At 36.9% G+C, this 23715-nt stretch overlaps 1 protein-coding gene across 3 annotated transcripts in view; it reads left to right on the top strand.

The window, feature by feature from the left end:
- The window catches only part of PLA2R1 (phospholipase A2 receptor 1), a 104164-nt gene that overhangs the window by 45029 nt on the left and 35420 nt on the right, over window positions 1-23715 (top strand). For all 3 annotated transcript variants that reach the window (XR_012507000.1, XM_074363767.1, XM_074363766.1), the window contains exons 11-14: window positions 6069-6238; window positions 17378-17580; window positions 19410-19555; window positions 22877-22961. Coding sequence is in view for 2 of the 3 variants with exons in the window: in XM_074363767.1 (XP_074219868.1) it covers window positions 6069-6238; window positions 17378-17580; window positions 19410-19555; window positions 22877-22961 (604 nt within the window). In the remaining variant the exon portion in view is untranslated. The remainder of the gene's footprint in view (window positions 1-6068; window positions 6239-17377; window positions 17581-19409; window positions 19556-22876; window positions 22962-23715) is intronic.

Raw genomic sequence — 23715 nt, 5'->3', positions numbered from 1 at the left:
ACTCCAACATGGGACATGCAAGTTGAGGAAAGGAAGGGCCCTATGCTCTTGATTTTTATTCACTCAGACTTTATCAGATAAGAAACGAAGACCCACACCATACTGTTCTTTGAGTGACAATACACATTCGGATATTTTTCAACAGCATCTTTTGTCTGAGAAGGTTGGGCAGAAGATGGAAAGTCTCCTCAGATCCAAGACTATCCACTAGTAACCTTGGTAATCATTTTCTTCCATTACTGATTTCCTGTTTGAGTTAAGGCACTCCTGTCACTCACCGGTACCCAAGCTTGTAGTCACTAATTGATTTTCCACTCTTCTGCACAATTGAGCGACAGATTTGATGGGCACAATTAGAACCACCTGCTACAAATTACGTATTTCTTTTGTTATCAGGCAACTGCTCCTGGTCTAGGACTTTTAACACTTTGTGGAATGGAGAAGGAAAGAAAAACAAACCCTTATCACCGATAACAGAATTTTCTTTGCTTGCTGTTACAAAATTTTTTTCAGGCTTGATCACTTTGCTTTCAGACAGAACACGAATGCAAAACTTGAGTTTCAGAATTACCATGGATAATTGTCTATGTGCATGTTTATCTAAACCTCGAATCAATCAGCCATGGAATATTTGGTACAAAATAATTAAAATGATATTTGATTTTGAGAAATTTGCCGAAAGTGAGAAATGCTGCAATATCTCATTTTCTCCTAAGTTTAAACATGCATTATTTTCAAATATTTTTACAGCTCTGCCATTTTCTTGCACCCACCATATGCCCCAAAGACTTTTGCAGTTAACTTTTTTTTATGGTGCTAAAATATACACAACATAAAACTTATCATTTTAACCCTTATAAGTGGCATTAAGTACATTCATATGATTGTACAACCATCACCACCATCCATCTCCAGAACATTTTTCATCTTCCCAATCTAAAATTCTATATCCATTAAACACTAATTCCCCATTTCCCCTGCCTCCAGCCTTTGTCACCCACCATTCTACCTTCTATCTGTATGAAGCTGGCTACTCTCATTACCTCATAACTGGAATCATACAGTCATTGTCCTATTGTGCCTGGTTTATTTCACTTAGCCTAATGTTCTCCAGGTTAATCCATGTTGTAGCATGTGCAGGAATTTCCTTCTCTTTTAAGGCTGAATAATATTCCATAATATGTACATACTACATTTTGTTTATTGATTCATCCATTGGTAGACATGAGATGCTTCTACCTTTTGGCTATTGTGTATAATGCTGCTATAAATATGAATGTACAAATATTTTTCATGTCCCTGCTATCAGTTATTTTGCGTAATATATCCAGAAGTGAAATTTCTGGATCATATAAATAATTCTATTTTTAATTTTGGAGGAACAGCCATACTGTCTTCCATAGCAGCTGCACCATTTTACATTCCAACCAGCAGTGCACAAGGGTTCCAATTCTTCCACATCCTGGCCAATACTTGTTATTTTCAGTATTTACATAATAGCTATCCTAATGGGTATGAGGTGGTATCTCACTGTGGTTTTGATTTGCACTGTGGTTTTGATGATTAGTGATGATGAGCATCTTTTCACGTGCTTATTGGCATCTCTATGTCTCCTTTGGAGAAATGTCTATTCAAGTCTTTTACCCATTTCTGAATTGGAGTGTTCTCTGTCATTGAGTTGTAGTTCTTTATACATTCTGGATATTAATTGGATATCAGAGACATAATTTGCAAATGCTTTCTCCTATTCTGTGGGTTGCCTTTTCACTCTATTGACTAGTGTCCTTTGATGCACAAAAGTTTTTAATTTTGATTAAGTGCAGTTTAGCCTGTCTTATTTTGTTGCCTGTGTTTTTGGTGTCTTATCCAAGAAATCACTGCCACATTCAGTGTCATGAAAAATTTCCCCTGTGTTTTCTTCTAAAGTGTTTTATAGTTCTAGCTCATAGGTTTAGGTCTTTGATCCGCTTCGAGTTAGTTTTGTAAATGGTATAGGGTCAGAGTCCAACTGCATTCTTTTGTAGGTAGATATGAAGTTTTCCCAACATTATTGTTGAGAAGACTGTCCTTTCCTCATTAAACAGTCTTGGCACCCTTGTGGAAAATCACTTGACCATATATGCAAGGGTTTATTTCTGGATTCTCTATCCTAACCCACTGGTTTATATGTCTGTTTTTATGCCAATATCACACTGTTTTGATTACTGTACTTTTTAGTAAGTTTTGAAATCAAGAAGTATGAGACCTCCAACTTTATTCTTCTTTTTCATATTTGTTTTGCTATTCAGGATCTCTTGCAATTCCATATGAATTTTAAGATGGATTTTTCTATTTCTGCAAAAAAACTATTATTGGGATTTTGACAGGGATTGCATTCAATTTGTAGATCACTTTGGGTAGTATGGACATTTTTAACAATAAGTCTTTCAATCCATGAACATGGGACATCTTTCCATTTGTTTGTGTCTTGTTTAATTTCTTTCAGCAATGTTTTGTAGTTTTTAATGTATAATAAGTCTTTTGCCTCCTTGGTCAAGTTTATTCCCAAGTACTTTATTCTTTTTGATGCTACTGTAAATGAAATTGTTTTTCTTTTCATATTGTTCATTTTTAGTATATAGAAATGCAACTGATTTTTGTGTGTTGATTTTTATCCAGCAATTTGCTGAATTCATTTATTAATTCTGACAGGTTGGTTTGGGCTTTTTGTTTGTTTCTTTGTTTTATAGAATGCAGGTAACTTTCTTTTTAAAAACACATTTTGATTACCCTTTTAAATTATGCAGTAGAAACATTCTCATTGGTATAAATTCAAGCAAGCCAGAAGAATATCAACTAAAAAGTGAAAGTGTCCCCTCACTTTCACTCGTCCCCCCTTCTGCTCTCCTAGGTTTATTTTTTGTGTATATATTAGGCGTATTTTCTAATTCTATATTTTTCTTCTTGTCTTTTGAAATAAACAATATTCAAAAACTTAACATTTTTAGTTCTTGGGGAATGCCGCCAGAAACTTCTCACAATAGCAATCATGATGCGTGTCTCCCATTCGAAAACTACTTATATTCTATTGCCATTCTTTATTTCAAAGAAAGAGAAAGAAATTTATCGTGTTTGTACTAGTTCAGCAATAGAATTATTTATTTGAAAATGGCATCAAAAATGTTAAAAAATGTTTTATTGGGAGAAATGCAATTGCAATTACTCAGCTCAAAGCTGAGTCCCTCCTAACCAGATTATTACATATATATATATTTTTTTTTAATTGAAATGGCTCTCTAGTTAAGCTGCTTCCAATGCATTATTTTTTTCAGTCTTTTGTTTTACATACTACAAACACAATCATTAAATACTGCTTTCTGCTGAGTACTGTGTTATTTATGTGCATATCTCAATGGCTAAACTGATGAAGAAATATAATATTCAATTAGATATTTAAGTATAAAATAGCTTTTTTGAAGTGTGCATTTTTGAAATGCACATATTTTGAAATGAAAAAATGTCAATGTATGCTAAAAATATGTATTGTTGTCTTCAAATTGCATCTTTGAAATTAAAATTTAATGTTTAGCACCATCAGCAATAGTTTCTCCTCAAACTGGTGGAAGTTCAAGATATATTTTTCTTGTTTACACTGAGAATACATATTTGACTTCTTAACTTTTTTAAACAGTTGATGGGAAATTTTTTTTTCTGATTTTAAGAATTAATCTCCTACAAAATCTTATTTTATAAGTAGGTACACAAAAGCAAAATATTTTATCATTTGTTCTTCTAAAGAATAACAATTTTTATTTTACTGAATTCCTTAGAAATAACACATTATCCTGGTTCAAAAAAATATATAAAATATATACGTGTGGTTATTTTTGTTTCTTAAACTATAACAACATTTGAATTATGCAATCTCAGTGAAACCAGACAAAAAGTCCATATATGAAACTCTGGAATATTCTCAAACAAAGAATTCTGAAACACAGGGCCAAAAAAGACTTTAAAAGGTCATCTCCTGTATTACCATAAGCCAGAGTTTTCACAACACTTTTAGTGTTTGAAACCAAATAGTGAGTTAATAAGGATATAAAGTGTTCAATTGTTGGAGTCAGTTGGAAACAAACACTCAAGAGATTGCATGCTGTTATCCAGAGTTACTTTCTTAAAGTATATGGCTTAGAGGAAAGATACAGTTGCTGAATTTCTTTATTAACAATGCCATCTTCTAAACTTGACCAGAAAAACTAGTCCTGTTTTTATTTGAAGTTTATAGGATTTAATGTATGAGTATTATATGCAACTGCTTAAAAGATACACTTGCCAATTCAAAAAAGCAGGTTTGTATCGTTTTAAGCAATGATAAATAGTTATAAAATAGACAATCAGAGTAGACTAAATCAATCTAAAACCAACAGGGGACAAAAGCAAAATGTTGTCATGAATAATGATACCAGAGGCCAGGCTGACAGACAACATTCTCTCTCCATTATCCAATAAATGCCATAGTGCAAGGTAATGGAAGAGCCAGCCATGTCCCCTGGGTTTAGAACCAGCACTGTGAATGGTGATCCTGGCCACAGCCTCCACAGTGCAGACCCTTGCTGACCTCCTAGCATTGCAGTTTCAGGCACCAGGTGGGCGTGATAATGATGCTACTCTGCCTCAGAGGCGAGAAGGAAAAGAGGATCCCATGCTGCGAGAGCACAAATCAGTGGAAGTGTAAGGAAAAGCACAGCAGCATCTGGACAGTGTTTAGCTTTATATACCTTCCTTTTGAAGCATAGTTCCATAAAGTTCTGCCACTGCAGTCTGGTTTAAAAGAACTTTCCTAGTTTCAGAGTGTGCTATTTGGATTATTAATAAAGTATCTGCAGAAAATATTTACTAAAGCATATGTTCTGCCAAGATTAGTCCCTGGATGCCTAATATCACTAACTGTTGCTTGTGATGTTCATAAGGCAGTTAAAAAGTTTGCCTCTTTTTGTTTTTTGGGGTTTTATTTCCTCCCCTGTTTCCTTTGAGACTCCTCTATTCTTGAATGACCCCGTTACTTTAGGTTCCCTTAGGAAGTCCAGGATGCATGGCAATGAAAAAAAATCTAAACTTGGATGAAAAATTCTAATTTGCTTTCTCCTTGGGTTTCCCAGGTAATTTTAATAAGGCCTTTCCTTTCTCAGTGACTCAGCAGGTCTGGCCAAAATTCACCACTGTTTGAAAGGTGTTTCTTCAAAACTTAATATGTATTGAAACTAAATTTTTCAAGACTGTTTCCAACTTAGCTTAAGATTTCAATGCTAGTTAAATTTTCATACATCTTTCTGTTAGGTGTTCATGGGGAAGCATATACCCACGTTTTCTAGATTCTGCTTTCAATGCATTCATGTTGTGAAGGGAGCACTGCCACCAATCAATGAATTCATTCAGCTGTTTGGGAAATAAAGTGGGTGTGGTTCTTCAGATAACTTTCTCGGGTTTTATATTTATCTTCAATGAATATGCACATCTGAATAACCAGTGACTCTATGTGCCTGTGAACAAACTGATTTGGGAGACATAAAATTGCTACTCCAATCTCTGTGCCATTCTCACCAGGCAAGTGTGGTGTTGGCAGGGAGAGGGGGTGCATGTGGACTCTGCTGGCAGATGCTCATTCAGAAAAGCATAATATCTCTCCTCTTTCCCACTGTCAACTCCCCACCGCACGTACATTACGGCATGGTGTGTGCTGTGTGGTCTAACTACAAAATAGGGCATGTGTTACTCCAAGAAATGTATTGCTAGCTTTCTGGACTTCACTGCCTACAGTCCAAAACTGGAGCTGGACTCTACTCCTCGAAAGAATCAAGCCCCAGCTTTGAGAATCAAATTCTCCTCACTTATATATTTCTGGGAACTGCACTGGCATTTAGCACTTGTGAGTAATCTTCAAGGTCTTTGAGTATTTTGCTGCTCCATGTTCTCAAGAATTCACGAAAAGTGCATACTCTGGTGCCATTCTGTGCACCTCGTTATGTTTTAATGACATTTTTTAATTGCCCAGAAACTTACTATAATCATTTCCTTTTTCCCTTCTTAAGGTTTGAACAGGCTTTCATCACCAGTTTGATCAGTAGTGTGGTAAAAACAAAGGACACTTATTTTTGGATAGCTCTTCAAGACCAAAATGACACAGGAGAATACACTTGGAAGACAGCAGGACAGAAGTCGGAGCCCGTGCAGTACACACACTGGAACGCCCGTCAGCCCCGTGAGTAGAGGGGACTGTGACACCACTTCTCCCGCCTGTTTTCTTTGCCCAAAATTCCTTCCACCTCACAGTCCACCTCCTTTGATTCTTTCTTAATGTTTTCTTAATGCCTAAATCAACTAAAACAATTACCACAGGCTCTCAGGGGATGATATATGACTGGTCATTTAAAAAAGTATAATCCATATGAGTCACTTGACAGGTTCAAGCTATAAATTCAATGCTCAAGACCACACATGCCTTTATTAGCAGGATGTCCAATTTCTCCCTCCTAAAGTCTCTTCCCCAACTGCCCTCATTGTCCAAGAATCTCGGGGGCTTGCTCAGTCCCAGAATAGTCTGTTAGACTTCAAAGCACGGTAAATTGGCACATTTGAGCAAAACTAATCAGTCCTCAGTCACTGCCACGTGACTTTGCTGCGGAATACTGAACGGTTACCTTGCTAGCCTGTCTCCTCCATGGATGTCTGTGGTACCTTAGCCAGGATTTCAGAGTTACAGCTCTATTAGTTCACCCTTCTGGATGAAGCTCAGCTCTGGATCCTAATGCGTGAAGCCATGCCAGTTAGTCAGTTCCAGAGAAGCTAATGGCTTCAGCCACAATCAACACTAGAACCAGGCCCTGTGGAACAAATTTTAGGCCCTGTGTTAATCTTAGTCACCAACCTAGATCCAACATCCCTTTACCTCAGTGTGAGCCCCTGTTTGGATGCATTGGTCTCTTTCTTGCCTGTGAATATCAATCAGGGCTACCCCATTAAACAATAGGCAGTAGGTTGCCACTAAATTTGTATCTGGGGGAAATGGGTTAGGAGCTTCAGGCTCTTTCCTGAGGATAGATAATTATTACTATAATATTATAATAATGATAATAATATATAAAATACATAGCAATAATTAGTCAAAAGACTGTATATATATCAATTAAAAGACAGAGATTTTCAGAGTGGTTCAATAAACAGGACCCAACTATATGTTATCTACAAGAAACCCACTTTAAATATAAAGACATATAGATTAAAAGTAAAGTGATGGAGAAAGACATACCATGCTAACATTAATCAAAAGAAAGCAAGAATAGCTATATTAACATGACATAGAGTAGACTTCAGTACAAGAAATGTTTCCATGGATATAAAGGGACATGACATAAAGATAAAGGAATCAGTACTCTAAGAAGACATAACAATCCTTAATGTTTATGCACCTAATAACAGAGAGGTAAAATACATGAGGGAAAAATGCATAGAACTGCAAGGAGAAACAGATGAATCTACTATTATAGTTGGAGACTTTAACACCCCTGTATCAAGAATGGACAGATCCAGCAGACAGAAAATCAGTAAGGATAAAGCTGAACTCAACAGCAGCATCAATCAACTGGATATGATTGACATCTATAGACTACTTCATCCAACAACAATAGAGTACACATTCTTCTCAAACTCAAATGGAACATTTACTAAAACAGATGACATTCTGTGCTGTAATACACACCTTAACAAATTTAAAAAAAATAGAAATCATACAATGTCTGCTCTCAGATGACAATGAAATTAAACTAGAAATCGATAATGGAAAGATAGCTGGAAAATTCCAAAATACTTGGAGATCAAGCAGTGCACTTTTAAATAACACATGAGTCAAAGAAGAATTCTCAAGAGAAATTTTTAAATATTTTAAATTAAATGAATATGAGAATGTGATTTATCAAAATTCGTGAGATGCAGAGAAAGAAATTTATAGCACTGAATGCATGTATTAGAAAAGAAGAAATCTCTAAAATTAATCATCTAAGCTTCCGTCTTAGGAAACTGGAAAAAGAAGAGCAAATTAAATTCAAAGTAGATAGAAAAAAAGAAATGAGAATTAGAGCAGAAATCAATGAAATTGAAAACAGGAAATCAGTAGAGAAAATTAATGAAACCAAAAGCTGGTTCTTTGAAAAGATCGATGAAATTGAAAAGCCTCTAGCTAGGCTCACTAAGAAGAAAGAGAGAAGACACAAATTAATATCATAAATGAAAAAGAGGATATCACTACAGATCTATGGACATTAAAAAGATAATAATAGAATATTAAGAATAACTCTATAGCCACAAATTTGATAACCTATATGAAACAGAACAATAATTTAAAGACACAATCTATCAAAATTCACACAAGAAGATCTAGACTATCTGAATATGTCTATATCTATTAAAGAAATTGAACCAATAAATCATAACCTTCCAAAACAGAAAGCATTAGGCCCACATGGGTTTAACTGGTCAATTCTACCAAATATTATACCAGTTCTTTATAATCTCTTCCAGAAGACAGAAGCAGAGAGACTACTTCATAACTCATTCTATAATGCTAGCATGAGCCTAATACCAAAGTCATACAAAGATATTACAAGAAAAGAAAACTACAGATCAATATTTCTCATGAACATAGACACAAAAATCTTCAACAAAATATTAACTAATTGAATCCAACAAAGTATAAAGAGAATTATACACCACAAGTAAGTGAGATTTATCCCAAGTATGCAAGGCTAGTTCAACATTCCAAAATCTACTAGTGTTACCTATCACATCAACAGGCTAAAAAAGAAAAATCACATGATCATATCAATAGATGCAGAAAAAGCATTTTATAAAATTCAACACCCATTCATGTTAAAAGCTATTAGCAAACAAGGAGTAGAGGAGAATTTCCCCAACTTGATAAAGAACATCTACAGTAGACCCACAGATATCATACTTAATGGTGAGAAACTAGAAGCTTTCCCACTAAGATCAGGCCTTAAGGCAAGGATGTCCCTGATCAACACTTCTTTTAAACATCATACTAGAAGTCCTAGCAAATGCAATAAAACAAGAAGAGCAAATAAAGGTATACAGATTGAAAAGAAACAAAATTTTGTTCACACATGACATGATCGTCTACATAGAAAATTTTAAAAAATCAATAAAAAATTCCTGTAACTAATAAGCAATTATTGCAAGATAGCAGGATACAAGATTGATGTACAAAAATCAATTGCTTTTCTGTATATCAGCAATGAAAAGGGGAATTTAAAATTAAAGTATATTATCATTTACATTAGCACCTCCAAAATGAAATTCTCAGGTACAAATCTAATGATATGTACAAGATCTGTATGAGGAAAACTATAAACTTTAATGAAAGAAATCAAAGAAGTACTAAATAGAGAGATTCCATGTTCATGGATAGAAAGACTCAATATTGTCAAGATGTCAGTTCTACACAAACTGACCTATTGATTCAATGCTATCTCAATCAAAAAACTGGCAAGCTATTTTGTGGATACTGACAAACTGATTCTAAAGCTTATATGGAGAGGCAAAAGACAGAGGATAGCCAACTCAGTATTGAAGGAGAATAATAAAATCAGAGGACTGACACTACCTGACTTCAAGACTTACTATAAGTCTGCAGGTAATCAATGTGGTTTTGGCAAAAAAAAAAAAAAAAAAAAGCAAATAAATAATACAACAGACTAAAGAATCCAGAAATAGACTGATACAAAATAGTTTACTGGTTTTTGATAAAGAAGCAAAAGCAATACAATGCGAAAAAATATAGTCTTTTTGACAAATGGTGCTTGGACAATCAAATATTCACATGCAAAAAAAAAAAATCTAGACACAGAGCTTACACCTTTCACAAAATTAACTGAAAATGAATCATAGACCTACATGTAGAACATAAAGCTGTCACATTCCTAGAGGATAATTCCTAGAGGATTTCTATTGGTAATAGAAAACCTACATGACCTTGGATATGGTGATGATTTTTAGACACACTACCAAAGGCAAATCCATGAAAGAAATAACTGATGAACTGGACTTCATTAAAACTAAAACTTCATTAAATTTTATACTCTGAGAAAGACAATGTGGAGAGAATGAGATGACAAGCCACAGACTGGGAGAAAATACTTGTAGAAACCACATTTGATAAAGGACTGTTATCCAAAATATACAGAGAACTCTTAAAACTCAACAATAAGTAAATGAAGAACCCAATTTTAAAACGGACAAAAGATCTTAAACAAAGAAGATATATAGATGGAAAGTAAGCATATGAAAATACGTTCAACATCATATGTCATCAAGACACTGAAATGAAATACTGCTACACATTTATTAGAATGACCAAAACACAAATCACTGACAACACCAAATGCTGTCTAGGATATGGAGCAACAGAAACAATCATACACTGATAGTGAGAATGCAGAACAGTATGGACACTTTCAAAGACAGTTTGGCAGTTTCTTGCGAAAGTAAACATACTCTTAACCACACAATCCAGCACTTGCACTGTTTGGCGTTTACCCAAATGAACTGAAAAATAATGTCCAGACAAAAACCTGCATACAGATTTTTTTCTATAGAAGCTCTATTCATGCTTGCCAAAACTTGCAAGCAATCAAGATGTCCTTCAGTAGATGGATGAATAAACTGTGTTACATGTAGACAATGGAATATTATTCAGTGCTAAAAAGAAATAAGCTATCAAGTCAGAAAAAGACATGGAGGAAACTTAAATGTGTATTACTAAGTGAAAGAAGCCCAACTGAAAAGGCTACATACTGTATGATTCCAATCACATGACATTCTGGAAAAGGCAAAACTATGGAGACAGTAAAAAGATTATTGGTTTCCGGGGGTTGAGGGGAGGAAGGGATTTATAGGCAGAACACAGAGGATTTGGGGGGCAGTGAAACCATTCTGTATGATACCACAATGGTGGATATATGTCATTATACATTTGTCCAAACCAATAGAATGTACACCACCAAGAGTGAACCCTAATGTAAACCATGGACTTGGGGTGATAGTGATGTGTCAATGTAGGTTTTAACAAATGTACCATTCTGGTATGGGATGTCAATAGTGAGGTATGTGGGGCATGAGGTAAAGGGAAGTCTGTACTTTCCACTCAATTTTTCTGTGAACCTAAAATGTTCTAAAATATATAGTTCATTCTTAAAAAAAAAAAAAAACTAAGTGCATGCAAGGTGAACTTAAGACAAATTAGATTTTCTGCGTATAAATATCAGTTTAGGAAATTTGTATAGAAACCAGACTGCATAGCTCTAAACAAGAAACATCACAATTCACTCAATAGACAATCTTCTCATTCTACAAATCTATGAATATTATTAAAATGCAGAGAATAGTAAGGTTCCATGTCATACTATTACTGGAAAAAAAAACCTCAGGTATCATTTCTAATATACTTTGGAATTTTGTTGGGAATATCTATACCTGTCACAATAAATTAATACATTTTGAGTAGACAAAATGCTTAGTTTTTAATGTTACCTTCCTTGGGGCATATTTAGATGTCTAAAATTTGGAACTGAAGCATAACTCCTTGTCATTCATAAGTTTCTGCTGTAATTTATTTGAGTGGCACTACTCTTTTTCTTTTTTCCCTGAAGAAAAAATAATATCGTGATGCTCCGTTTGGCTGCTCAGGCTGATTGACATTGAGTAAATTGTCTCTGAATAAGATGAAAATGTAAATCTTTTTTTTGAAGAAAATAGCAATATAAAAGCTCCTGTGTTTCCTTTTTTCTTTTAAATTGCAGTTTGCAGAAACACCATCCTAAATCACATTTTTTTTTCCTGCCTGTCACAAAAGAATCCATTAGCTTGGTCCCCGTGTCAGAATCTTAATCCAGCCCATAGTGACTATATAAATTGACCAGTGAACAGGAAGCCTGTAGCTTTTTATAAACTCAGTGAAGACTCTATCCTTATGTCATATCATCAAAATACTCAATCTGTGGTAGAACCATAGTTCTGCCATTTTTTTTCAACTGTGTATTATATTCACCAAGTAGTAAAATGAACCACCATATATACCTATCACCCAGGGTCATCAACTATCAACCTGTGGTCAATCTTGTTTCATCTCTACCCCTGCCCACTCTCCCAACTTCTCATATTTTTTCATAGAAAACCTCAGATATTATATTGTTTCATACATAAATATTTCACTATTATCTATAAAAGATAGACTCCTTTTTCAGAAACATGAATATAATAAAATTATCTAACTATAATTCTGTAGCATCATAAATCTTCAGTTAATGCTCAAATTTCTAAATGATTCATAAATATTATATAATGTATTTTACAGTTGCTTGAATCAAGATTGAAAAAAGATTCTACCATTGCCATGGGTTGATAGACCTCCTAAAGTCTATTTTCATCTCTAGATTTCCCTCTTCCTTGCCCCCTGACATTTTTTAAAAAATTAATTTATTGGTGCAAATGTGTTGCTTATCCCGTTGAGTCTCCTGCAGTCTGGGCTTTTTGACTGTATCCCCATAACACATTAAAACGTGTTAATCTCTTTATTTTTCATAAAATTGACATTTCTATTTTTTAAAAGTTATAATCAGAGGCCTGATCCAATTCAGACTTTCTATTTATCTTTTTTGGAAAGACCATTTCATAGGTGTTGTGTGATCTATCTGGAGGCACACAGTGTCCAGTTTTCTCACTATTTGCAATGTTAGCAGCTATTAATGATCAATACCTAGACCCATCAATTAATTAGGGATTTTTCAAAGCTTCATAGCTGGGATATTTCTATAAAGAGATAATTTCCTGCTATTCTTATGAAAACAACAATAACAAAGAGATTATGGCACTAGGTATTTTAAGAGAAGTAACTATTCAGGTAAAACAGGAAAAACAGTTTTGAACCACACAAACTAGTGCCACCGATTAAAGGGAACGATGATAAATAGGGCCTTTCTCATTTACGGAGAAGATAATGAATTCAAAATTCAAATGTACTTTGTACTTAGTTTAAAGACTCAACACAAATGGAGGCTGCTCTATTGTGAAGGAAATCAGGTTAGTCCATCCTTTAAGGTACTCAAAAAAAGCTTTTCCAGGTCATATTAGAGTTTCACAGGTGTTTCATAGAGAAAAAGAAACTGAGACCACAATTTTGCATCTATCCATAACTCCGGCTCTGTGACTGAAGTTTTGTGTCTAGATCTAGATATTACTGCAGAAAGGGCATGTTTCACTCATATGGGTGAACTCCAGAGCATTTACCCACCTGTCCCACATCAATGGAATCTTCCATCAGTAACAAGGAAAATGGGATCCCAGTAGAGCAAGTCAGATCTGTTTTCTTGAAAGTGCCTTACGCGTGGCAACAAGAAGCCTGTCCAGTGAGCAGGTAGATGGATAGTTATCCATTTCAAGGCTCATCAGATTATGAAATGAACCAACACATAAATGAGGACAAACTTGGTCTCATTTCTGAGCACCCTTTTGGTATTTCTATGTCCTTTTATAATTATATAAGTAACTATCATACATGGTAAAAAATGTGACAGTAGATCTTCAAGGAAATGCTATGGTCACATGAAGGAGAGAAGCCTTACCCGGGGAAAGAGAGGGAGCTCCACGGAAATGGAGGAGCAGAATACAAGGGGAAGATTCAATCATCCCTTCAACAGCTGTTTATTGAATGCCCGACTCCTCTGTGTCTTGACATTGTCTCATGGAGCTTCAGTTAAATCTGACTTCAAATTCTAGATCAAACCGTCAAGCATTATGCAGTCCGAGGCAAGTTCCTACATTTTTGTGCCTCGGTTCTTCCACTAGCAAACTGTAGATACGAACATCCACCTCAAAGAGTTTTTGAAGTTAAATAGGGAAAAGACTATAAAATGCCTAACGCAGTATTGGGCAGATATGCAGAACTCCATGAACGCTCACCTTCCCTGCCTCAATAGCTTCACTCTTCTCCGTGGAAGGATAGGAGAGAGACGGGAGGGCACAGGGCTTGAGATTAAGGATGTGAAAGGGTTGTTGCAGGGAATGGAAAACTAAGTAGGTAGTCTCCACCTGCTTACTGGACAGTGAGCTCGAGTCAAATATTTATCAGAAGACCCAGTTATGGTTCCCTCCTGCCCTGAGACCACAAGTAGATTTTGTTTGTTTTTAGGTATATGGTCCAAGAAGTGGAAGATGGAGGCTTTCCCAGCTCGGTTCAATTTCCTAAATGGCTAAATTGCTTTGCCAGATTGAAGAGACTAGGATAGTGAATTGGAATTTCTTAATTGACTGAAAATATTCCCATTCATGTTTGCCAGAGAGAGGGAAGCGGGGTAGAGGGAGGAAAAGATAGGTAAGGAGAATCAGTTCAAATGTGAGATTCACCACTCAGGAATAGGATGATAGCTTTTCTTCCCCAATGGGAAATGAGTTATCAAATTTGAGAACAATTTTCTCTGGGAGAAAAACCACCTATGCTCCTTCCCACACCCTACCCTTATTACTTGGCTTTGCAAGCATCCCCACAACATAAGATTATAAATTTGGTTTATAACTCCCTTAGCCCAGTCTCCCTTTATTATACCACTTTACTGCTTCTTTGGGGCTGAGACTGTAAAATTTAGGTCAAATGTTCCATTAAGTTAACCACTTTAAAATACCAATAACACTCCTGCAGCACTTTTCATCTTCATAGCTGTTCACAAACATCTCCTTCTCCGCTAATGAAGATGAGTTGAATATCTATAGTGTCTAAAACCAAAGCTATTTAATCATTGTCTGATGTGGGAAAGTAAGACAAAATGCAAGACCAACAAAAAACAGTGTATTACATTTTAAACTTGCTGATTTGAGCTTTTTAAAAATTCTTTGAACATTCAGGCAGAACTCATGCCACAAAATTTCAGCCTTTGCAGTGAAAACAGTCAAAATAAGAATAGAAGCAACATCTTAGAGATGGTTTTAGCTCTTTGTATCTTTCGGGAAGCTTTTTAATACATTACTTTATTTGATCTTCATGAAAACCCACAAGAAGAAAAAGAATGATTGCCCCCAGGTTTTAGACAAGGTTTCTTGTGGTTAATTAACCTGTCTGAGTTTCGAGTTACTAAATGTTTGTGCTGGGACTAGAACCCCAGACTTCAGGCTCTAAGTCAAAGTCTGCTGGGAAGGAAGGATGGAGGAATCTGGTCCCTGCTCTTTCAACTAGAACAACTCCATTAACATACATATTAGGTTTGGGGCTTCCACATGGATTTTCACAGTTGAATTTCATTAGAATTTCATTGCACAGAGCAGGCAGCATCTCCTCTATTGTTCATGACTCAGCTAGATTGTGAGCTGCATTCCAAAATTACACTCGCTAGTCTTGCAACGCTCCATCCATGGTAGGGGTAGTGGCATGCCCTGCTCTCTGACCCCTGCCTCACTCCCATCCCTTCATCTTGACCACTGATTAGCTCTTCTGGCCAATGGAGCTGACTGATGGCATTGTATGCACCAACTCTCTCTTGACTTCCGTTTCTTCCATATGTCATACAGTCTTGTTTTCTTATTTACGACTGGTCATTTACACCTTCGATGGTCTCCTTGATGATCAGTGTGCACACACATATGAGAGTGTGACTTACTGCAGATGGCCGTGATGCCCAGTACCTAACACAGGGTGTGCACCCAGGTAGCTGAAGACACAAATCCTCGTTCTTTAGCATCCTTATTCTTTCTCCTCTTTCACAAACTCTTTTCCATTCCTTTATAAGAGGCTTTTTGTACATCTTCCGCCTTCTTCCTTCTCACTTCCACCCTTCATTTTTCGTCTCCCTAGTCTTTCTATCAGCATAAAACAACCAAAATATGGCTGATAAGGATAATGCCAGTTACCCCGTATCTACAAAAACGGAAGCCGTTATTTCTGAAGGGAAGTTAAGCAAGACAAATATGTAGTACCAAGTGACTACATTTTAAAAAGTGCCTTTGGGTCCAGAATCATTGCAAGTCTTCAGATGCTTCATCTATAATCGCTTGCTTTTTTTAAATTCCCCACTTCCCTTTGAAAACTCCTTTCTCCTTTTCATCCTTCAAAACTCAGCTCAAATGTCACTTCCTGTAAATCCTTTACTGACATCCTAAGTCAGACTCCATCACCCCTTCTGACGTCTCCTCACAGAAATTTGAACACACCATTACTATAGCACTTCACACGTTATATTTATTGCAATTAAGTATTTATGTATCTATACCTCACACTAAACTAAGAGTTGGTGTTTGGTTTTTTTTGTTGTTGTTGTTTGTTTGTTTGTTTGTTTTTGGCCTTGTTTCATCCTTCTATCTCTAGCAGCTAATAATATACAGCCTAGCCTGGCAGATGTAGATGCAAAAGTTTCTTGTTGTTGTTGAATATTGATTTAGTTAATTGAATGATCACTCTATTCAAGAAAAAAGAAGTTCATTTTTACTCAACTTTCATCCTATTTTTGGAATGGGATTGTTTTCTACTATTCACTGAAATTTAAAGTGTAATTTTTAGCAGTCTTATGAGTCATATAGATTTGATGACAAACAGGAGAATCTTAATTTAGAAACTGTTTCTATGGAAAAATATATTTCATTTTCCAAAATGCTCAAACATACACAAAAGAATAAAATGGAGTTCTGCCTACAGCTAGCTGGTCTTTCCCCTTCCCGTGATATCTGCCCCCCTTCCTGCCCCCAGAGTTTCATCCCAGTTGAAATAGACCTCATTCTCTCCACTCTCCCATGGTTTACAGTTTGGTTTTATGTCATGTACCTTGCAGCCTGCCTTATTGCATCATTTCTGTATGTTTCCTATTGAATCTATTTCCCAGAGAATCAGCACTGTGCATTTTTCAGTGCCGATTTTTCACAGTAAGGTTTCAAAGCACAGTGTACAAGGTAGGTGCTCAACTAATGGTAAGTTAAATTTTCCTCTGCACAGTTAAAAAGCTCAATAATTCAAAGTAGAGAGATGTTGGCATTTGATGATATATGGGGGATATCTCGGTCCCAAGTTGGAATAGCTCCTCATTTCTCATCATTTGCTATCTGAGCTCAAAATGCCCAAATTTCAGGCTCCACAGTCTCTCTTCTCTCACTTTTCCATCTTCTATTCTTTTCTCCAAAGTTGAAGAGAAATGAGATAACCATGCCAAGAAAGCATCCTTTTTTGCCTTTATTGTTCTTGTCTGGGTGCTTCATTAGAAGATGTCAATTATTCAACACTCTAAAGAGCCATCTTTCAGGCACAGAATGTTCTAGTCATCTGATACTAAAAAGTGTTGTTTTCTGCTTTCAGGCTACCGTGGTGGCTGTGTTGTCATGCGAGGAAGGAGTCCCGCTGGTCGCTGGGAAGTGAAGGACTGTAGGCACTTTAAGGCAATGTCCCTGTGCAAGCAGTCAGTGGAAAATCGGGAGAAAACTGAGCAGGAAGAGAGATGGCCCTTTCACCCCTGCTATTTGGACTGGGAGTCAGGGCCTGGCCTGGCCAGTTGCTTCAAGGTAATGCCAAGGCTACATGGGCATCCTCAATGAGACCAACATTCTTTCAGTTCTGTCCATGTATCCGAAATTCCTTTATTCCAGAACAGTGCCTGGCATACAGCAGGTACTCAATTAACATTTGTAGGCTGTCTCTATCCATTCCGTTATATTCCAAAATAATTTTTAAATCAGAGGATTGACAGATCCCTGGTGACACTGAAGGCCTCCTCATGAGGACTGATAACAAGGCCACAATCAATATTTTTCTTACTGCATATACCAAATGAACAAGGCAGACACTCACTAGGTATTGAAATGGTACAATTCCATATTGTTTGTAAGCAAATCAATAAAGCCCTTATTACAGAATAATATTATTCTGCTGCAAAGAATAGCTTTTCCAGCTTTGATGATTAAATTAACATGTACAGTTTATATACAGATATATGTATATATGCATACATATGCTGTATATGTATATATGTGTGTGAAGAAATGTCTTTTTGCAAATCGGCTTATAGATTCTAGATTTAAATCAGTATCTACAATCTTCTCAGAAATACATTTTTGAAATATGATGTTTTTGTTTGGTGGTTTTGTCTTTGGTTCATTTTACAAATAGAGATTTCCAAAATCCTGGCAGAAAGCTCTCTGGCACCTGGGCACGTGCAGAGCAGAATGGAGACAGCCTCTATCTCTAGAAATACTGCAGTCTATAGCCTGAAGCACCTGTGAATGCACTCAGTTTAAATGTCCAAGTGTATAATCCTACATTAAATTCACGGAATAATAGGCCCAGAAGTGACCTCACAGAGCAATAAATTAAACCTTAGAAATGAGTAAACTAAGGCAGCAAGGTGAAGTGATTTGCCCAAGATCACAATTATTTATTGACAGAGTTGGAATAAATCTCTGGTCTTGGGACTCCCAGGGCAGTGCTTTTTCTACTGTGTATCACCCTGATATATCAACAGATATACAATGTGTTTGATGGGCATAGTGGTAGGACTTATAAATCTAAAGTGATTCAAGAAAAGATTCCCAGAGGAGGTGAGTTTTGACATATAATTTAAAAGATGGAAAGGCTGTGCTGTGGTCCATGGGACTGGGAGGGTTATTCATTCAGGTCTCAGCAAATCAGTCTGGCGAAGCCTGGCCGCAGGGTGCCTACCTGGCATCAGAGACTGAGACACAGCATCAGGCAGTTAAAAATGAGGAAGGTGCAGAGGCCCAGGATCTGCAGCTCTGGGTCTTCAGTCCCTCACGCTTGATACTAAGGAAAGTCAAAAGCAGACCCTCCATTTGATTGACTTCTTCTTGCTACTGCAAGGACAGCTGGGAAACAGCAGAGAATTCAGGCATAGCTAAGACCCAAAGACCCTAGAAACACACCTGCCATAGGTCCCAGGTCTCATTTCTCATTTCCGGCCATAGATCAGACAGATTCATGATCACCCAGCTAAGGACTACTGGTCTAACCCTAGCTCTGCCAGTCTGTGGCTGTGTGACCTGAAATTTGTAACCCCTCTGATTCTCCTCACCTCTTGACAAACATTTTATTAAGGGACAAGTATATGCCAGGAAATTTAGAGGGGGAAAAGGGTCTTCAAGGAACTCATCTATAAAACTGAGCCTATCGTAGCCTCCTCATGAATTTGTCGTGAGAATAAAATGAGATAATAGCTTTACAATGACTAGACACATTCCAGTTCATTTTTCCCTACTGGGTCAAGCTTTTAATGTAGAAATAATGACAACTATTCTATTATTGAAATCTTCTTGTCCAGAATTAAACAGCCTCACCTTATTTATGGTTGTGTCAACTTTTTTCCCCTTTTACTACACAGGTATTTCATAGTGAAAAAGTCCTGATGAAAAGAACATGGAGAGATGCTGAAGCATTTTGTGAGGAATTTGGAGCTCATCTTGCAAGCTTTGCCCATATTGAGGAAGAGAATTTTGTGAATGAGCTTCTACATTCAAAATTTAATCGGTAAATGCTTGTTATTTTGGAAAAGTTGCAGGCAAATATTCTGTCTCCCGGTAATGGCTTCTTGGGGTATTTGGGATATTCGAAATCTCAGGTATTTGTTTTAAGTCTAAAACCAACTAGCCTCTAGCTGTGAAAGAAAAATATATACCTCTAGTTTTATATTTATATGAAACCAACTCCTCATTCCATAAAACAAAGAACAGCGTGATGATAATTTTGATATTTGAAATCTTTTATGTGTGCCTCAAGTCAGAATGTTAGAGGTTTTCTGTCAAACTCAGAAATTATCTAGCCCAGTGGTTTTTGAAGTGTTATCTGAGGATCCTGAGGGTCCAAGAGCCCCAAGGTCAGGAGGGCCCAAGTGGATGGAGCTCCTGGTTTCTTGCTCACTGACTTAACTCACCAGAGCAGGTCCAAACAACTCCGCTTCTAGTTGTATTGTTATATAACAGGAGTCCATGTAAAGTTTTGTTTGAAAAAAAGACCCACTAATTAAAAAAAAAAAACTCCATCAGCATATACTCATCATCCTCAAAAAAAAAAAAAATCCAGTCAACCTTCTAATTTTACATTTGGGGAAACAGACGTTCACTTGTCTGCATCCATCTTGCAAGTTAACAGAATCTTGAATTCCATGAAGTTAGAAAATCAATTAAATTTAAATCTGAACTAACTTAAGAGGGCTTGGAGAACCTCTGACTCATTACAGGAATTTCTTCCTCTACATTCCTGTGGTCATCTACTGTCTGCATAATTCCTTTCAGTTTCAAAGTGCTCCTTACTTGGGATAAAGTCCATTCCATTGCTAGAGGCTAGTTTCAAATGTCAACTTTCTAGTACACCAGAGCAATACAGATCAAATCTATTCTATTTTCAAATATTTAAAGACATACATCATGTTCTCTTTTAGTGACTTTCCCAACCCTTGGCCTCTTTACCTAGAATGTTCTTGTCAGTAAGTGTATATTTTAGGAATGTCTGCTATGGAAGGGACACTATTATAAGCATTGTTGACTGGAGAATCCAATAGACATGACAGACAAAATACCGCCCCTGGGAGTGGAGGGGTGCATGCCTCCATACATTTATTTAATACAAACTAATATACCAGGTACTCTGCTCTAAGCTCTGGAAATCTGAAATCTCGGTGAAACACTTGCCTAAAACTCAGAGAAAACCCAGAATCCCTTTTTGGAGAAAATCCTGACCTTCTCCTATAAGTTTTCTTTAGGATACTCCATAGGAAGGTCAATATGTAACATCTATCAAATTATTCACCTCCAGCATCTACAAAAATGACCTCAAAGGTGGGAGTCTAACAACGTCTCCCAGTATGTGTCCCATGCAATACTCCATGGGAAAACAGGAATTTGGTGGTCAAATATGTTTGCAAAACAAAGCCTAATCTTGGAAATTTGCCATATACATTAGCATTGTAAAGGCTTCTGGAAGGAAGCACTTTCTTTGACAGAAAAAAAAAATTTTTTTTTTTGAGACCACTTAACATCCCATGGAACTGCTAGTCCCTGCAGGAAACGCTGAACTGAGACTGTGGTTCCTAAACCTGGCTGATTGTCATACTCACTTGGGAGACTTTTTCACATGGAACCATCGGGTCTCACACCAGAGCTACTGAGTCAGATTCTCTGAGGCTGATGAAGAGTTCAAGAAGCTTCCTGGTTGATTGGATTGTTAGTCTGATGTAGGGCCTCAGATCCAAGGGATATGTGATAGTCTCCATTGTTCTAAATGGTAACTTGGCTTCCTGACTTCAGCCCCTTGCAAAACATCCTTTCATACTGGCATACTGTAAGGTTTGCCTCATGAAACAACACATGCAAAGTGCTTCCAAGTTTGCTGTAACGTCAAATATCATTGTATGATTTCTATTTATATAAATTCTCACATTTGGAATGTCAAGCGACTATCAGATTACTGATCTTTAGCACCTAATCCCAAAAGCCATATCATGTATGTTTTACATTTTGCCCAGACTGCCAGGGAGTTCAGCCAAATCTGATGCTGAATTATAGCAAATAGACCAATTTTCATAGATAGTGTATATGCCTCTTCTCCTTCCCACAGCACTGTTCTTCTATTTCTACTTTATTATATTCATATTATATTATGTCAATTATTTAAAATTATACAGTTTTAGGAAACTGGTAGAGAGGAAATAAATACCAGTTCATCTTCTAGGAGCCAGTGAATAGCAGGAAAAATAGAGAACTCTGAATCCAGTGAGGAAAGGAATAAATAGTTCTGAACCTGGGGAGAGTGATGTGGGTCTGCAGCCTGGCCGTTGAGATTAACACGCCTGGCATAACTTTAAGGCCGCATTCTCACCTTGCCAGAACCTCACGTGTGAGTTAGAATCACAGCAGTGAGCAACAGGCCTCAGTGATTCTGGCATTTCCTCAGCAACATTTTACTTTCATTTGTGTTGTTCGGGCAGAGGAACTCAAATATCTGACAAAGGGATGCTTCCGAAGAGGCTTGCCTCTGTGCACTAAGGAAAATAAAGCATCTGTCATGACTTCTGAATCTTTTAAACCTTTAATTCTTCAAAATTATTCTCAGAAAATTATCTTAGTGAGATTGTTCGTTGTACAATTAGGCTTTATTGCTTGATTTATTGAGTGCTCTGAGGTTTGACGTATTTGTCCTCCACCTAATAGGAGGGAAGATGGTTCTCCATGGGGCTTCTCGCCAAGTCTAACCAGTTGGGACTGCTGAAGTTAATCTACCGTGCCTCAGACTGATTCATTGTGGAATTATTTATGTTGGGACCTGAATAAAACCCCAAATCTGCTGTGTACCTATTATTAAATGGGGGTGGTGGCAATTAACCTTCAAAGAAGACATGAACATTTGACAAAAGAGCAACAAATCAAAACGAAGTAATTAGTATAAATAGTAAAATAGTCAACAAATAGTCCTACAGGGAAAAGATGTTCCCTAATTTCTTACCAACTTGCTTTCATGTGTTCCTATCCTAACTGAAAGGCATTGCCATTCCTAATGAACATGAGAGAGCCACGTTCTCCATATGGGCTGACTTTCCCCTAGCTGCCCATCACCAGTGAGCACACTATACAAACTAAGAGAAATGGGAAGTGAGATTAAATCTTCTCTCAGTTCATTTCATAGCTCAGGTTCTGCTTTAGGAAATGTTCAGTAAATGTTTGTTGACTTTATCAGTTCTACCAGTGGCACCAGCTGTTTCCTGCACACCTGAGTACTTTAAAATATTTCTTGAACCTTTTACATAATGCTGTAATTCAATGGGAAGGGCCAACGTTTTGTTTCTTCTCTTCTTAGGACAGAAGAAAGGCAGTTCTGGATTGGATTTAATAAAAGAAACCCACTGAATGCTGGCTCTTGGGAGTGGTCTGATGGAACTCCTGTAAGTCTTTCCAAACTAGAGAAAAGGAAGTGAATTCAAAGCAGGTGGTCCTGGAACCACTTGGTAAACCAACCAAGAGAACCTGGAAATAATGACCATGTTTCCCATGACTCAGACCTAACCTTGGTACTGAAAGAGTTATTTTGGCAAGGTCCTGAGAAACCTTAGCTAGCCAGATAGTTCTGAGGCCAGCTATAAGATTTCATCTTAAAAAGGAATCAGAATCTCAGGAAAAGCCCCCAAACCATCTCCCATGTGAAGAATCTCCAGCTGAGAAGCAACTATTCTACAAAATAATACCCGGCTTCCTTTGCCCTCCCCACTCCTGCACAGCACCTGATTGTGTGAGTGTGTGACTCTTATCTGTGTTACAGTGAAAAGAGCATTTCAGTTTCTGTCACTCTAGAAGGACAACAAGGCCAGCCTTAGAAATATCACCTCCTTCTCAGCCAGAACAGGTTACTTGGAAGGAAAAAAAAGGACTAGTTTTTTTATTCAGTCTCATGTGTGTAAAAACCTCTATGAAGGAAAGAGGGAACTCAGAATTATATTTTTTTTCAGGTGCAATGAGGAACTCTCAGGTTTTCCTCAAGATGATAGGGGAAAAACACAGAAGCAGCATCCTAGATTAAATGAGATCCATCTGAGGGCACGTGCCAAAATTATTCAGTTTCACCTGTGAACTGGGAGCTAGCAACCGCCTGCAGTGAGCATTTAATGCAGCTCCTGTTCACTGAGCCCTAACTATGTTCTG

The sequence above is a fragment of the Camelus bactrianus genome, chromosome 5, assembly GCF_048773025.1.
Source record: "Camelus bactrianus isolate YW-2024 breed Bactrian camel chromosome 5, ASM4877302v1, whole genome shotgun sequence".
Classification (NCBI taxonomy): Eukaryota; Metazoa; Chordata; class Mammalia; order Artiodactyla; family Camelidae; genus Camelus; species Camelus bactrianus.
This window is presented reverse-complemented; position numbering and strand designations above follow the sequence as displayed.